The 15,346-nt window shown below is 61.3% G+C and overlaps 7 protein-coding genes across 7 annotated transcripts; 5 read left to right on the top strand and 2 right to left on the bottom strand.

Moving 5' to 3' along the window:
* Positions 1–644: 644 nt before the first annotated feature.
* Positions 645–2,009, top strand: COLE_05204 (uncharacterized protein; the record flags this gene model as incomplete). The annotated part of the gene is made up of 2 exons (XM_018424583.2): positions 645–707; positions 912–2,009. The coding sequence occupies 2 exons, from the start codon at positions 645–647 to the stop codon at positions 2,007–2,009; spliced, it is 1,161 nt and encodes a 386-aa protein (XP_018275150.1).
* Positions 2,010–2,528: 519 nt separating this feature from the next.
* Positions 2,529–4,171, bottom strand: COLE_05205 (uncharacterized protein; the record flags this gene model as incomplete). Its single annotated transcript, XM_018424582.2, has 2 exons — positions 2,529–3,789; positions 3,903–4,171. The coding sequence occupies 2 exons, from the start codon at positions 4,169–4,171 to the stop codon at positions 2,529–2,531; spliced, it is 1,530 nt and encodes a 509-aa protein (XP_018275149.1).
* A 997-nt stretch (positions 4,172–5,168) lies between these two features.
* COLE_05206 (uncharacterized protein) lies at positions 5,169–6,074 on the top strand (the record flags this gene model as incomplete). Its single annotated transcript, XM_018425640.1, has 1 exon — positions 5,169–6,074. The coding sequence occupies one exon, from the start codon at positions 5,169–5,171 to the stop codon at positions 6,072–6,074; it is 906 nt and encodes a 301-aa protein (XP_018275148.1).
* Positions 6,075–6,709: 635 nt separating this feature from the next.
* Positions 6,710–8,755, top strand: COLE_05207 (uncharacterized protein; the record flags this gene model as incomplete). Its single annotated transcript, XM_018424581.2, has 1 exon — positions 6,710–8,755. The coding sequence occupies one exon, from the start codon at positions 6,710–6,712 to the stop codon at positions 8,753–8,755; it is 2,046 nt and encodes a 681-aa protein (XP_018275147.1).
* A 791-nt stretch (positions 8,756–9,546) lies between these two features.
* COLE_05208 (uncharacterized protein) lies at positions 9,547–10,903 on the top strand (the record flags this gene model as incomplete). The annotated part of the gene is made up of 4 exons (XM_018421598.1): positions 9,547–9,751; positions 9,817–9,932; positions 9,964–10,249; positions 10,287–10,903. The coding sequence occupies 4 exons, from the start codon at positions 9,547–9,549 to the stop codon at positions 10,901–10,903; spliced, it is 1,224 nt and encodes a 407-aa protein (XP_018275146.1).
* A 130-nt stretch (positions 10,904–11,033) lies between these two features.
* COLE_05209 (uncharacterized protein) lies at positions 11,034–12,826 on the bottom strand (the record flags this gene model as incomplete). The annotated part of the gene is made up of 3 exons (XM_018427053.2): positions 11,034–12,650; positions 12,688–12,749; positions 12,790–12,826. 3 exons carry the CDS (start codon positions 12,824–12,826, stop codon positions 11,034–11,036), a joined length of 1,716 nt encoding a protein of 571 aa, XP_018275145.1.
* A 755-nt stretch (positions 12,827–13,581) lies between these two features.
* COLE_05210 (uncharacterized protein) lies at positions 13,582–14,581 on the top strand (the record flags this gene model as incomplete). Its single annotated transcript, XM_065626396.1, has 3 exons — positions 13,582–13,716; positions 13,986–14,219; positions 14,405–14,581. 3 exons carry the CDS (start codon positions 13,582–13,584, stop codon positions 14,579–14,581), a joined length of 546 nt encoding a protein of 181 aa, XP_065482337.1.
* Positions 14,582–15,346: the final 765 nt, after the last annotated feature.

Here is a 15,346-nt window from a genome sequence, read left to right on the forward strand (position 1 = left end):
GACCGACTCACCCGCGGCGCCGAGCCATCGTCCGCCGCGTGGGTCGGCGCCCGGCATGGGCCAGGGTCGAAGGGGCGTTCGCTTCGCCGAGACTTGCTGCGCCTCGGTCTGGGCATCAACCGGAGTGGACGCGTGCTGCAATCTATGCGGGCCGTGGTTTGCTATATGCTATCGCGCAGCTGTTCACGCCCTCGCCCCTCCCCCCCCCCCGCAATCATGTCGACCCCCCACCTGCTGCGGGCCACATTGCCGAGGAGTCGGCAAGTTAACAAGACGGGTGCGGGAGCTTGCCGGGCCGGTATCACGCCACTGCCAGACGTTTATTGACGCGTAATCTACATATACTCGTTGCAACTCGGTCCGTCTTATATTCGCTGTGCCACTCGCGTCCTATGGTTTCTCTTCGATGCATCTGAGATCTCCAGAGACATTACAGAATCTGGAACTAGTCACGTTCGAGAAAAAAAAAACCAATCCGACTGATCCCCCGTGGGGAAAGCGAGTCGCGCTGTCCAACCACGTTCTAACAAAAGGAGGGCCAGATATCGACTCGGAGCGGCAAACGAATCCTCCCTCGACTCCCTCCGACTAGTCATCTCTCCATTCTCCATACTTACTCCTCTCAACTCCCAAAAAGCGCAATCATGCCCGTCGCTGCCGCATCCCCCGACCGCACCCGCCCCCTCGACGACGACAAGGTCACGGGCGTGAGTAGACCGAGTTTCGAAGCTGGCGGAACTCCCAACTTTTCTTGCCCGCCGGGCGGGCAACGCGGTCCACTCAAAGGGCATCCCTCTGAACACTTTTCACCACCCAGGCCATCCGACATCGTCCGCTGGCCAACGGGCGCACTCACTCCGCCAGCTCTGCTGCAGCTTCCAGCCCGCTCCCCGCTCCCCCGCTAACTTCAGTACGACCCGCTGATCTCGCCTGACCTTCTCCGTCACGAGATCCCCATTCCTCCCACGGCGGCCAAGACGGTCGCGGCGGCCCGCCGCACTGCGTCGCAGATTGTCCGCGGCCGCGACCCGCTCGACCGCCTCCTCGTTGTCGTGGGCCCATGCTCGATCCACGACCCCGAGCAGGCGCTCGAGTACGCCAAGCTCCTCCGCGGCGCCGTGCAGGAGGGCCGCTGGCCCGGCCTCGAGGTTGTCATGCGCGTCTACTTCGAGAAGCCCCGCACCACCGTTGGCTGGAAGGGTCTGATTAACGACCCCGACCTTGACAACACCTTCCAGATCAACAAGGGTCTCCGTATCGGGCGCAAGCTCCTCTGCGCTATCCTCGAGATGGGCTTGCCCGTCGGCTGTGAGCTCCTCGACACCATCTCTCCTCAGTTCATCGGCGACCTCGTGACGTGGGGTGCTATCGGGGCCCGCACCACCGAGTCGCAGCTGCACCGCGAGCTTGCGTCCGGTGTCTCGTTCCCCGTCGGCTTCAAGAACGGGACCGACGGCGGCGTCACCGTCGCCATTGACGCGATGCAGTCGGCGTCGCACCCGCACAGATTCCTCGGCATCAACAGCCAGGGCTCGGCTGCCATCGTCAAGACGTCGGGCAACCGTGACGTGCACGTCATCCTGCGCGGCGGCTCGCACGGCCCCAACTTTGACGAGGCGAGCGTCCAGTCCGCACTGGCCGCCATGAAGAAGAAGAACCCCGAGGACCACGCGTCCATCATGGTCGACTGCTCGCACGGCAACAGCAACAAGGACCACCGGAATCAGCCCAAGGTCGCCGCCGAGGTCGCCAAGCAGGTCGCTGCCGGCGAGCTTGGCATCACGGGCGTCATGATCGAGTCCAACCTTAACGAGGGCAAGCAGAGCTCGGACCAGCCCCGCGACCAGATGAAGTACGGCGTCTCCATCACCGACGCGTGCATCGACTGGGAGGCCACCGTCAAGACCCTCGACGAGCTCAACGCCGCGTCCATCACCCGCCGCGAGAAGCTCGCTGCTAACGGCGCCCAGGCCGAAAACCCTGCCGTCGCCCGCCTCCAGACCGCGTAGACTGTTGTATAGATAAGACTAGTTGCTCTGCATGCAGCATTGTTTTCGGTTACTGCAGCGAGCGACGGGGAGAGAGGTGCGTAGGTATCGTGTCGTTATGGACTCGCAGCTCATAGAGCAGGAGGCGAAAGCCTCCACTCCCTGCACGCTCGTCACCTTGCACAGAACTGACAGCATCGCTTCCTTCCGCCCAGCCCATCTTCAGTGCCCAGAATGATACATACCAGTCGTACGATCTATATAAATGTTTTTGGTGTATGGATCTCCCAACGCCCGTGAGGCACGCGTGTATCACACATGCGCCGAGATCACAGCCTACAAATTACGCCGCCAGGTGATGGCGACACTAGGTCTAGGTACCCGAACAAGATACGCTTGATACAGGCTTGGCACGCGTTGAGCGTGCATGTGCACAGTGATGTGCACGGTCGTGTGCGCCCGCCCGTCCCAGGCGAGCGCAGGGGTTCCGTCAATAGCCCGTCGTGGCTCTCGTCCATCTTTGCCCTCGCGCCGCAGCGCTTAAAGCGGCACGCCAAGCGTCTTGACCTCGTCGATGAACATCTTGCGGCGCTCAAGCGCGTACTCGAGGTAGTCGAACTCGAGCTCGTCCTTCGCGTCGGGGTTGGCGACGTACGTGCGCACCTGCTCCTCGGCCGAGATGATGCCCCACAAGCTCCACATGGCCGCGCATGCCGGGCTCCAGATGCGCACTTCGCGCTCGAGGGCGTCGACGCGCTCCTGGGCAATCTCGGCACGCTTGCACAACGTCTCCTCGCCCTGCGACATCTGCACACTCAAGTACGCGCGGTACCAGTCCTCGCGCTGCTCGAGGGTCGGGTAGTCGCCGTGGCCGTGGAGAAGGTGCGGCGCCACAGGGTCGTGGTAGTTGGCGCGCCACTCGTGGAAGTGGTTCGCGATGTCGTAGCCACGGCAGTTGGGTGCGGCATACTCAAAGTCGATCACAATGTACTTGTGGTGAGGGGGCACACCGGGTGGAATCTCGGCATCCAGAAGCAGGAGATTGCCGTACTGCGTGTCGTTGTGAGAGAACACCACGCCCTTGCCCTTGGTAGGCTGCGCCGTCACCCAATTGCGGTAGGCCTCGAGCTCCTCGCGGAACTTGTGCAGGCCGTACTGGGCGACCCACACCTCCCACTTCCCTCCAATGCCCTCGAGCGCCGAGAGGATCTCCTGGGCAGGCTCAACCCAGTCGTTCACACACTTCCAGCAGTACGGCTCGGTCTCCTTGCCTTGCTTGTACCCGAGGAGGCGAAGGTCGACAGAGTGGAGCTCGCGCATGCGGCGCGCGATACCGCGCGCAATAAGCGGCTGGCGCAGCTCGTCCGGCACGAGGGCGCGCGAGGGGAAGAACTGCTCAACGCGCCCGTTCCCGAAGGTTCCGTACATCCGTGGCCCGAGACCGTAGGTCTCGCTCAGGACGTGCAGGATACGCAGCTCCTCGTCGCGCGAAATCAGCTGGTCGGACGACACGCCGTATACACGGAGCAGCAAGGTCTGGGGGAACTCTCCCGGAACAATCTGAGGAGGGCGGTCCGGGTCGCTCGGGGGCATCGTGGGAGTGAGCATGGGGGACATGCTGGGGCTCGTCGGCTCAGGGTTGGGGTTGAACGAGACAAAGAAGACGGCGTTGGTGAGCGCGCCCGACACCTTCTGAAGATGAATGCTCGACCCCTTGAGGCTCGGGTGCGTCCAGCGGGGCACGTTCAGACGGCGCAGGATGCCGAGCACCTTCTGCTTGAAGACGGGGTGGCGCCACTGGCTGGACGTTAGTGGGGTGCGGTCGGGTATGCGGGTGGCGGCGGATCTTGCCGATCACTTTGCGCCACAGACTTTTGGCGAAGGCGTTGGGAGATCGGGAGAAATAATGCTCACCTAGCATCGATGCTGAGGTCGACGTGCGGGATGCCCTTGACAATGGAGAGGCCCTCTTGCGGGGTGCCGGGCACAGATGGGGAGCCGTCCAGCCAAAAGTCGGCGAGCTTGGAGAAGCTCCCCGTCGAGCCCTTGCGGAGCACCGGGCGGGGGATGGAGCCTGAGCCCTGCGCACTCATCGCTGGGCTCTGAGGGGTACGCTGCGCGCTGAGGAGCGGAGAGATGGGCGTCTGAGGGTCGAGCGCGTGCACGTTCGGGGTGACGACCATCGTAACGGCGAGGAAATGAGATTTCGTGGATGAGCTTGGGGCGTCACACGACTGGGTTTTTTGGTGCGCTCCGAGCTGGCGATAAGGGGTGACAGGAGGGTGATGGGAGGTTGTGGCGATGGTGACCTTGCAGCGAGAGATGCGATTAAACAAAAGCGAAAGAGAAAGAGATGGGAGGCGAAGTGGCGAGGAGGATGAGGACGAGGAGGGAGGGGAGGAGGAGTGGAAGAAGGAGGCGAGAGAAAGACAGGAGAGGTCGTTTGGAGGAGACAATCCATCCACCCCACCCAGGAGGCCTCAGCCAACTGGGCGAGCGAGCGGCCAACAACACTCCGTCCGACACAGCCCGGAGCCAGCCCTCACGTGTCCTACTCTTGAATTTGATTCCGCTATATTTCCTCCCCCTCCAAAGCTCAGCTCAGACACGTCCCGATCAACCGGGCACTTGATTAAATGACGTCACGCGTTCCACCTGAATCCACGTGGACCGCGTGGCGAGGGAGGGTAATCCAAGCGGAAGCAAATGGACATTAGGAGCGGAGTGCGAGTGTTCTCGAACGCGATGGAGACTTGGAGAGAGGCGGAGCTTGAGCTTGAGCTCGGTCGACCAGGCCTTGGTAGTCGTCAACTGTAACACTGCCGTCGCTGCACCATCCTCCTTTCTCATCCTCATCAATGCCATCGACACACTCATAACTCGCACCCCTCTGCTCTTCCCTTCTCTTTCCTTCATTCAAACCATACTACTGACTGCGTCGGCCACGAGCGCCCGGCGCCACCCCTCAATTGCTCGCACGACATGAGCGGACATTGCGGATCGGCCTGGCCTGCCCAAGGCTTCAGCAATCAGCAACCGCTCTTCGCTCCAACGCCAGCACCCTACACTGCAAGTCCATCATTCGCCGCGCGTAAGCGTCGCGCCTCCTCGCCCGAATCGCAATGGTCGCCACCAGAACAAAAGCGTCGTCGGCCAAACCTCCACAATGGATTCGCAACAATGTCGATCTCACCGCGGCCCGAGGCACAGCAGTTCCCGCAGGGCAACGAAAGCTCGGAGGACGAACTAGAGCCCACCCGCCCACCACTGGACGGCGACGTGGCCGTTGAAGTGCTTTCCGATAAACATCCGTCGCCGACGTCGGCCAGGCGACCAACGTTCCCTCACCGCCTCTCCTCCTCTTCCACCTCTCCAAGCGAGGAAGAATACGAAAGTGACGTGACTTTCCGTCCCCCACTCGAACGAGAGCGTCTGCGTAGGCTACAACACCCTATGCAGCCCACGAGCATCGAGCATCCACACGACGCCTCAGCTCGCGATCCTCACGCCCACGACACACCGACCGTCGAGTTCGAGTCTCCCCTCAAAAGAAAGCATCTACGGCTTGACGACGAAAGGCCACATGCATCCAAGCGTCACAGATTCCATGTTGATGAGGACGTGGCAATGGACCCGCCCAATATCGCCTCCGGTCCAGGCTGGTATGAGCCGGAGAAGGATCGCATTGTGGTGACCTCGCTCTCAAGCCCGGAGCCTTCCTCTCGCTCACCGAGCCCCGACCCAGGACCAAGGCGTCCATACTCCTTCGAAGAGCACAAACACCTCACGCAGCCGGGCGCGGATGGCTTCACGATCTCGCCCTCCCTCCTTACGCATCTCATGGCGGCGCAGAGCGACCAGTTCACCCCCGCTTACAATGCTGTACCTGAGCGAGGACTCGTTCTCTATCGCCCCCTCGGCATTCCCCCTGCCGAGCATGTCGTCAAGCAGTGGGATGAGGAGCCGGGGCGTTTCGAAGAGGTCGACGATGACGAGGACATGTCCACCGAGCCGAGCGGAAATCAGTGGGGCGACGACATCGCGCAGCAGTGGGAGCAGAACGACGACGCAATGGACATTGAATAGTCCTGTAGCCGTATAGCCGTAAGAACACATGTTGTCATAGTATGCATATCTAGTATCTTGTCTTCAGGACACGAGGGAGATGTTCAAAACCGGCAGTGGTTCTGGCTGGATTTGCGCGAAGCACTTGTTTCTCCCACACTCCATGCAATACACACTCGGTGCTCAAGACAAGGCTTAGCGAATTAGCGCTCACAGGCAGCCTGTATCACATGCGAGTAGCGATGTTGACCACCGCCAACGATTGCTCATAGCATCCATTGCGTAGCTCCTGCTCTCTCCATTGGCCCGAGGGTGAACATTGTCCACGAACACTTGCACTATGCTCCAACTTTGTCCCCCTGCGCTTCTATGCGACTCTGCAAGCTCAGGCGAGGATGTTCACACGAGCATTGTGTTGCCATTGACGAGATGAGGTTGGGTGTGGACCACCTCCACCGGGCTATTTAGTTCCGTTGCCACCCAACTTCTCGAGCCGTCGTCAGCGATCAGCTTAGCACAGCACAGACACATCGCAACCACCTTCCTCTCACACTCTCACCGTTCGCGCTTTCTCGACTTTCGTCCTCGATATCACTCTACTGCTCGATCTATAGAGTCTCTGGGAATAGAATGGCCATTTGAGCTTCCAGCGCGCCATGTCCAGCGACATATACTCGCTGATCATCGCCGTCCACCCCAACAACGAAACTCCAGATCAGCCAGATCAAGACTGGCGCCTGGGCGACATCACAGTCGATTGGATCGACTTTACACGCGACAAGAGTCACAACGATCGCGTCGTTAGCCCTCCAGCCTCTTCCTCCTCCCACAACTCCTCCTTGACCCGTCCTATTCCTGGCGCATTGCCGAGTAACGGCAGCTCCGCTCAATCTTCGAGCGCCATGCCCAGTACCCACAGCAGTCCCGCCAAACCGCGCACCAAACCTCGCCGCAAACGAGAGTCACGCCCAACCTCCGACGTGCCCGAGACACCAGACGCCCTCAGTCTGCAACCACTCCTCGCACACATACCAGGTCCTAATCCCGTCGCAGCAAGCACGTCATCGGGCATAACGCATGTCGGCAATGGTGTCGTTCATCTGTTCCGCCACGCGCCGCCAGCCTCCCTTGTTGCCCGCTTGGAGGGACAGAACGGCGAGAGTTCTCAGCGTCAGGAAGGTTATGCTGGCGAGCATGCCGAGGGCGAGGACGGAAGCCTAGTCGCTATCCTCGCCGTCCCCGCTTGGATGCGTCCCGCCGACCTTCTCGAATTTCTCGGGGGCTGGGTTACATGCCTGGAGGGCGTGCGCATGATCCGCGAGGCAACAACCCCTAATCGCTCTATCGTGCTCCTCAAGTTCCGCGAGTCGAGCCAAGCTTCGGACTTTATGGTAATCTTCACAGGTCGAGCCTTCTCAACCCTCGACACGCGGGAGACATGCCACGCCATCCGCGTACACCACCTTGTTCTCCATCGGCTCGAGGACAAGCGCGCCGACGTCGCCATCCCCGCCTTCCCTCCAACCGTGTACGCGTCGCGAGCTGCCGCACTCCCCGAACTTCTCTCGGGTGTGCCGAAGGATCGGAAAGTCGAACTTCCTTCTTGCCCAGTCTGTCTCGAGCGCCTCGATTCGAGTGTCACTGGGCTCGTGACGCTGCCGTGCGCACATACGTTCGACTGCGATTGCCTGAGAAAGTGGGGGGACTCACGCTGCCCCGTTTGCCGCGTCAGTCATCTGCTTCTCTCCAGCGCGCAGAAGCAGATAACTCCCGGGCCGCGCGGCGGCAGTGAGAACGTCGAACTCGCACGCTGCGGAATGTGCGACTCGACTGACGATTCATGGATCTGTGTCGTATGCGGCTCAGTAGGCTGCGGGCGCTACTCGAAGGGCCACGCTCGCCGGCACTGGAAGGACACGGGGCACCAGCTCGCAATGGAGCTCGAAACTCAACGCGTGTGGGACTACCGCGGCGACAACTATGTTCACCGCCTCATTCAGTCTCGGATGGACGGCAAGCTCGTTGAGCTCCCCTCGGCGTCCTCGCTTGCGGCCATGGCGCATCAGGATTCGGGGCGCCCCCCTCGGCGACTCCCATTAAATCGCCCGCTTGATGTAGATGACTCATCGCCCCGCAGCCAGTCGAGCGAGGGACATGCACGCTCGCAAGGACCTTCTGAAGGCGACGCGGAGAAGATGAGCACGATCGAGTCCATCACGCTCGAGTACTCCTACCTCTTGAGCAGTCAGCTCGAGGCGATGCGGCAGCACTACGAGTCGGAAGCAGCGGCTACCCGCGCCCGCCTCGAAGAGCTGGAAGCGGCAGCGGCGCGCACAAAATCCGCGGAAGAAGCGCGTGAAGCTGCGGAGAGGGCACGCCTTGACGCCGAAGCCGCGCGGGAGAAGGCGGAGCGCAGGGCCGAGAAAGCCCTCGACCTCTCGCGCTCCCTCCAGAACAATCTCGGCTCGGAGAGGTCAATGTCTAGTGGTCTTCAGAGCCGCATCGCCAAGCTCCAGAAGGACCTCGAGGCAGTACGTGCTGCGCGCGACGCGAAGGCAGCAGAGGTCGACTCGTTGAATGAGACGGTACGGGACCTCATGTTCACCCTCGATGCGGGGCTTAAGATTCAAGAGGGGGGTGGCGAGGCCGGTGTCGGGGGAGATCTCGTCGTGCAGGGCGGGAAGAAGAAGAAGAAGAAGTAGTGCAGATGCAAAGTTGCGTGGGCCTAGTGCATGTGTGGTGCATGCACCCTGACTCCTTCTTCTCTCCTTCAGCCTCACGGCACGCGGCCACTGATACTCATGCACGACGCGACTGAGCAGCTTCATCCTTGTTGATTCACATGATAGATCCCGATGAGCGAAGAGCGACACTCCAAGTGGTGCCAATGAGAACATGAAGTCGCGCATCGAGAGGAGAACGAGCGGAGGCTTGGCGATGTCCATGTAAACGGGAGTCCAAAGAAGCCTTGCGAAACAACTCGCCGTCCGGAAATCGACATCAACACCTCTTCTCTGCGTGAGCCTGAACCTTCCGCAGCAGTCACCACTCTCCTGGGCAAACATTCTACGCTTCCCAATTGCCGTACTTATACGCGTGTTTCGTGTTGCAAACATGATCATCAACAGATCCCTTAACTCAGTTGGTAGAGTGTCAGATTCCAATTCGGAATAATTCCTTCTAGGAGTGTCCTGACGGTCGTGTGTTCAAGTCGCACAGGGATCGGTGATCATTTTTGACTTCTGTTTGAGGTTGCTTTTGCCTCCTGTGCGCTCTCCTCGCCAGTGATGGGCGTCAAGTTGATACCTAGCTCAATCCAAGTGTGACTAGAGGCGGTGTGGTGATCATGGCAACTTGCTGAAATCATCTCTTAGCTGTGGGGCGGCGGGTGGCAGCGGCATTCCACCGACAGCCCATGGACACATGCCCACCCACCACGAGTGCTCGCTCAAGCATTGTAACAATCGTCTCAACTCTAAAGACTCTGCACGCCATGGCGAACACCTCGTCCTTCACACCTCTGGAGCTCATGCGCCTTCCCCTTGTCTCGGCGCTGCGAGACGAGTTTGTTGGCCGCCCCCTGTCGTCGTTGCGCACCCCGGCGCTGCTTATTGACCGCGTCGCGTTCAAGGAGAACTGTGCGCAGATGGGGGCTAAGGTCGATGCGCTGGGACTGCGTTTCCGTGCACACATCAAGAGTACGTCGGCGTCGTGACCCCTCCTCCGCCATCGCCACTCCCCTCCTCGACCCCGCTGACACCAGCCCACAAGACGCCAGAGGGCACGCGCCTGCAGGTAGCCGGCGGCGCGCGCTCGCTCGTGACCTCCACCATGCCGGAGGTGTGGGGTGTGCTCGAGGCCGGTATCGAGGTGGACGACGTACGGCGTCGCGTGGCAGGGTTGACGGCAGATCCTCTACTCCCTCCCCATCTCCTCTGACCGGATGGAGGACGTGAACGCCGCGCAGGAGAAGGCGGGCCGCACCGTGATCCGGGTCATGGTCGATAACGCGGAGCAGATCGCACACCTCGCGGCGGCGGCGAAGCGGCTGGGCCGCCGGGCGCCGTGGTCCGTCTTCATCAAAGTCGACGGCGGGGGGCGGCGCGCGGGCGCCCCGCCGCGCTCGGCGCAGATGGATGCGCTCCTGCAAGCCGTCAAAGCCGAGAAGGCGGTGGAGGTGTATGGGTTCTACTCCCGTGCGTGCTCGCCCTCTCGCCGAGGCGCTGACGGCAGACTTCGGGCACTCGTACGCCGCGCGCTCGCTCGACCAAGCGGGCGAGTACTACGCGGGCGAGATTGCGTGCGTCAACGACGCGGCGGGGCGCGCGCGCGAGCTCGGCCTCGGCGGAGACTGGGTGCTGAGTGTCGGCGCGACGCCGACGGCGCACGCCGCCGCCCTCGGCGCCGCCACGCCCGGCGGGCTCAACGGCACCCTCGAGCTGCATGCCGGCTGCTACTGCCTCAACGACTTGCAGCAGGCCGCCACGGGCCTTGTGCGCGAGGGCGGGCTCGCGCTCTCCGTCCTCGCCACCGTTGTGGGGAAGTATGCCGAGCGCGGCGAGGTCCTCACCGACTGCGGCGCGCTCGCGGTCAGTAAGGACCAGGGGCCGACGCCGGGGTTCGGGCGTGTTGTGAGCAAGGGGCATGAGGGGTGGAGTCTTGGGCGGGTTAGCCAGGAGCACGGCGTTCTGGTCAAGGGTGAGGGGGCTCGCGAGATCGAAATCGGCGAGAAAGTGCGTATTGTGCCGCAGCACGCGTGTCTTGCGTGCGCTTGCCACCCGTGGTTCTATATCGTGGCGGGTGGGGGCGACGAGGTCGTCGATGTTTGGGTGCCGTGGAAGGGGTGGTAGTGAGTAGGAGGATGCACGGTCAGCCGTTCATCAGTTCGGGAGTCGAATCGGCGCAGACAGCTTCGCTCTATACCTGCATACGAGAATACCAGCAATGCAATGATCTCCCCAGCCTACATCTGCGCGCCGCTTACATCTGCGGTCCGTCGGGCTGAAGGTCCTCCGCCTGCCCCTCGCCCATAGTCTGGACCGCGCCGCGCTGCTGGTCAGGCCTGCGGGCCGAGACGATGTCGTCGACGCGCAGGAGGAGCGTTGCGCTTTCGATGGCCGTCTTGAGAGTCTGGATCTTGACGCTTGCGCTCTCAAGCAGGCCGTACTTGCGCATGTCGACGACCTTGCCCGTGTCGCCGTCGATGCCATACATGTTCTCGCCGGCGGCGTGCTTGGCGCGCAGCTCGGTAAGAGCGCGGATCGCATTGCCACCACAGTTCTGCACGAGCGTGCGGGGGATGACCTCGAGCGCATCAGCAATGGCCTTGTAGGGCGCGCCAGCGACACCCGGAAGCGTCTTGGCCTTGTTCTCGAGGGCGACGCTGATGGCCATCTCGGTTGCTCCACCGCCAGGGGCAAGGATGGGGTTGAAGACGACGTTACGCGCCACGCTCATCGCGTCCGCAAGGTTGCGGTCGATCTCGTTGAGGATGTCCTTGGATGGGCCGCGGAGCAGAATCGTGCACGCCTTGGGCGAGACACACTCCTCCAAGAAGGTGAAGTACTCGTCGCCGAGCTTCTCAATGTGGAACAGTCCGCAGCCTGTGCCGACGTCGGTGTCGCGGATGTCCTCGACACGGTTGACGATCGTTGCGCCGACCGCACGCGCGATACGGTTGTTGTCCGATTTCCTCACGCGGCGGATGGCGGTGATGGGCGGGTCGGCCTTGAGGAAGTAGTGCTGGGCCAGGTCCGACACACCCTTCTCAGTGAAGACAATGTCGGGCTTGAACTCGGCAATCTTGTCGCACATAGCCTTGATCTGCTCCTCCTCGATCTGGAGAATGCGGTTCCAGTCCTCCTCCTTGGAAATTTCGATGTTGGTCTGCGACTCGCCCTTCTTGTACTCGAGGGGGCAGTCAAGTAGGATGATACGTGGGTTCTCAATCCGCCTGCGCATCTTCGGGTGCGTCACGTCCTTGTTGACCATGACACCCTTGAGCACGCGCGACTCCTCGATCTCGCCACCGGGCACCTTCTCAACACGCGCGTAGCGCTTAATGTCGATCGTCTTGATGTTGAGCTCCTTGCCTCCCACACCCGCACCCACGAGTCCGTTCTCAGCCTCTGCGGTGACGGCCACGGTCTTGACAGCGTCAAGGGCGAGGTGGCACATGAGGTCGGACCAGCGGGACACGAACTTGGTGCCGATCGACGTCTTGATGATCGCAAGCATGTCCTTCTCGGACGACACGTCAACGGGCACCGAAACGGCCTTGATCGTCTCCAGCGCCTCCTCAAGAGCGCCCTTGAACGCCCGGATGATGACGACGGGGTGGATGTGGCGCTCGAGAAGGGGAAGCGAGTATGCGAGGATCTCGCCGGCGATAATGATGACCGACGTTGTGCCGTCACCGACCTCCTCGTCCTGCGTGCGCGACAGCTCGATCATCGACTTGGCGGCGGGGTGCGCGACATCGATCTCGCGCAGGATCGCGTGGCCGTCGTTCGTGAGCAAAATGCCACCCATGGGGTCAAGAACCATCTTGAGCATGGCCTTGGGCCCGAGACATGTCCGGATCACGTCGGCGACGGTCTGGGATCAGCTGCCCGTCCAAGTGTCATCAACTCACCTTGGCGGCGACAATGTTGGCCGTCTGCGCCTTGCGGCCCTGCTGGCGCTCAGGCCCGGTGTCTTCGGTCAGACAATCTCATAATCTCCTTGGCAAACGTACTCATAACCACCATGGGCATTCCTCCTGGCATCGCCATCGTGGACTTTTGGGTTGAGGGGTGGGGGGTGGGTGAAGAGAAGGAGCTCGCAGTTGAACTAGATTACGCGCACGCGCGGATCAAACGGGGGAGTGTGGTGCGAGAAGATGTCAAGGCGTCCTGAAGTAGCCGGCGTGACTGTTGTGGTCGTTGTCGGCGAAGGAGGACTGAAGAATGGCGTGGAAGGGGAATGTGGTGGTGAGCGTCGCGAACGTCAACGAACATCTCCACCGCGACGCGTGGTCGCCAGAATATTAGATCCCGCTGACACGCCCTTCACCCGCTTGCCACAAGATGTCGGAACTCGCGGAAATACAATGGCTCGTGCGTTCGAATCGCGGCGAGGGAGGGGTGACTTTTCTCCGGTTGCCCTCCCGCCTCGCAGCGGTTGGACTGCAACGATCCGAAGGGAGGCAGATGGCTGATCTAGGAGAGTAGCGACGGGGGGACCGAGGTCATCGCAACCCTGGGCATGTGCCAGGCGGAACGATAATACAAGAGACGGTGCTGGGGCAAGCGCTCGCCGCGCCCCGGTCAGCGTCTGGCTTGAGTTCTTCAAACCAAGCATTCATAGTCAAGGGTCTAGCCTGGCAGTCGTCCCGTTGTTGCTCTGTATCAAATGCATCGGATCGCCTTGCGATGGCTCAACCTCGGTGGAACGCTGTTCGAGGCATCCCGAGACTTCGACGAAACCTCCACATTGAGCCAAGGATGACGCTTCCATTGGCCCGTTTTGCAACCACCCACCTCTCAACATGTCCGCCCCCGCTCGCCTGTTCGCCGCCGGCACGCGCCGCGCCATCCACTCGTCGGCCCGGCGCCTCGCCGAGACCGCGCCCCCCGCCGTGAACGTCCAGGGCGTTGTCAGCGAGGTCCCCGTGCAAAAGCCGGTCGGCGGTTTCCGGTGGGTCCCGACCTCAAGCAACCACCTCCCTCCTCCATGTGTTTCGGTGCTGACGCTTCCTTCCTGGCGTAACTGTGCGCCTGTTCTATGACTATGATTCGCTCCTGTAGTGGCGGGTGAGTTTGCTGCATGACGGAGCTAACAGCAGCATCTTCGGATTCGTAAGTTCACAACTGGGATGGCGCCTGCTGTCATGCGAGCGCCTTTCTCGGAGAACTGAACTGCATTTCCTTAGCCCGCGCCTGCTAATAACAGCTTCTCGGCTTTTCGGCAGCAACTGCCCTCGGCGTGTACTACATTCAGCAGGACAGCAAGATCGCGACCGGGCTCTTGATGGCGAGCGTCGATGAGCTGCAGGGCTCGACTGCCAAGATCACTTCGCACCTTGACCGCCTGCAGACCGTCGAGAAGGACTTGGCGGCGCTCAAGGCCGCGGTTCCGCAGAAGGAGGACGTGGGCAAGGTCCGCGGTGAGATGAAGAAGGTCTACGTAAGTCGCGTTGGGCAAGGCGGACATGTTGGCTGGAGAAAAGGAAAGAAGCTGGCCGGTTTTAAGAGAGCGAACCGGAAGGCCGTCAGAGAGGGGTGTGATGGAGAGGCGAACGAAAGTCACAATCGATCGAGGACTACGAGCGCACCGCTTGATTCCGACCCCTTTGCCAGCGCTGACCTTAGGATGGCCTCCACCTCGAGCTCCTCGACCTGCGTGCTCACGTCTGGGGCGTCGAGCAGGACGTTCAGAAGCTTGCCAAAGCGGGTGAGTTACGAGGTTGTGGGCGAGCTGACGAAAGACTCTATCCGCATCTAGGCCTAGAAATGCATGGCGGACTGCCAATATCGACACGCGACTGAAATGTGGAGGGTTGTCGTGGGCGCAAGGCGGATCGAGGGGCGTCGGGAAAGAGGGTGGTGCTGGGAACGAGGGTGGCGGACGACGGTGAGCGTGGGTGTGAGATATCGGCACGGAGACGGCACGCTGAGTTGAGGCGAGGGTCGTCGATCAGCAAGATCAACACATGACTCTCCTGACGTGTGCCGGAACAGCGGGGGCGCGCCTTTCCATGCTGATGTCGTACGTGGGTCAGTTCAGGCTGTGACCAGACGCTTCGGCGCCACGCGCCGCGCTGGCCAAGTGGAGGATTCCTTGGAATCTTGGCATGTATTGGTCTGCGGACTAATGCCCCGCTTGCGCGAGGTGCGCAAAGTCAATCATGCGTACGTTGGTGTTAGGAAGAATGAGGAGGAATGAAGCACCGCGCCTTATCACACGCGCAAATGCAAACAAGACGACATGCGATGCGGAGTCACGCCGTTTCCCAGCGATAAGAGCGATCCAGAAGCGTATTGCGTACGCACGCCCTGCCATGCCATGCCATGCCATGCCTGTCAGTTTCCCATCTCCCAGCTTGTATTCCAAGTGCCCGACCTGACGACGACTCCGCAGACCTCGGTCCTGAAGCCAGGCCCCGTACCGCCGCCGTTTCGGCCGTCCAGTGGAGGAATCCTGGGGTTGTTTGTTGTTGCAATGCGACGCAGTTACTCAGCATGCCTCTGTCTCCCCCACCATGCCGCGTTTACCGGTTACAGAGACGTGCGGGCCTGGCCCGCTCGCTGGTC

Source organism: Cutaneotrichosporon oleaginosum (genome assembly GCF_008065305.1).
Source record: "Cutaneotrichosporon oleaginosum strain ATCC 20508 chromosome Unknown ATCC20508_contig04, whole genome shotgun sequence".
Lineage (NCBI taxonomy): Eukaryota > Fungi > Basidiomycota > Tremellomycetes > Trichosporonales > Trichosporonaceae > Cutaneotrichosporon > Cutaneotrichosporon oleaginosum.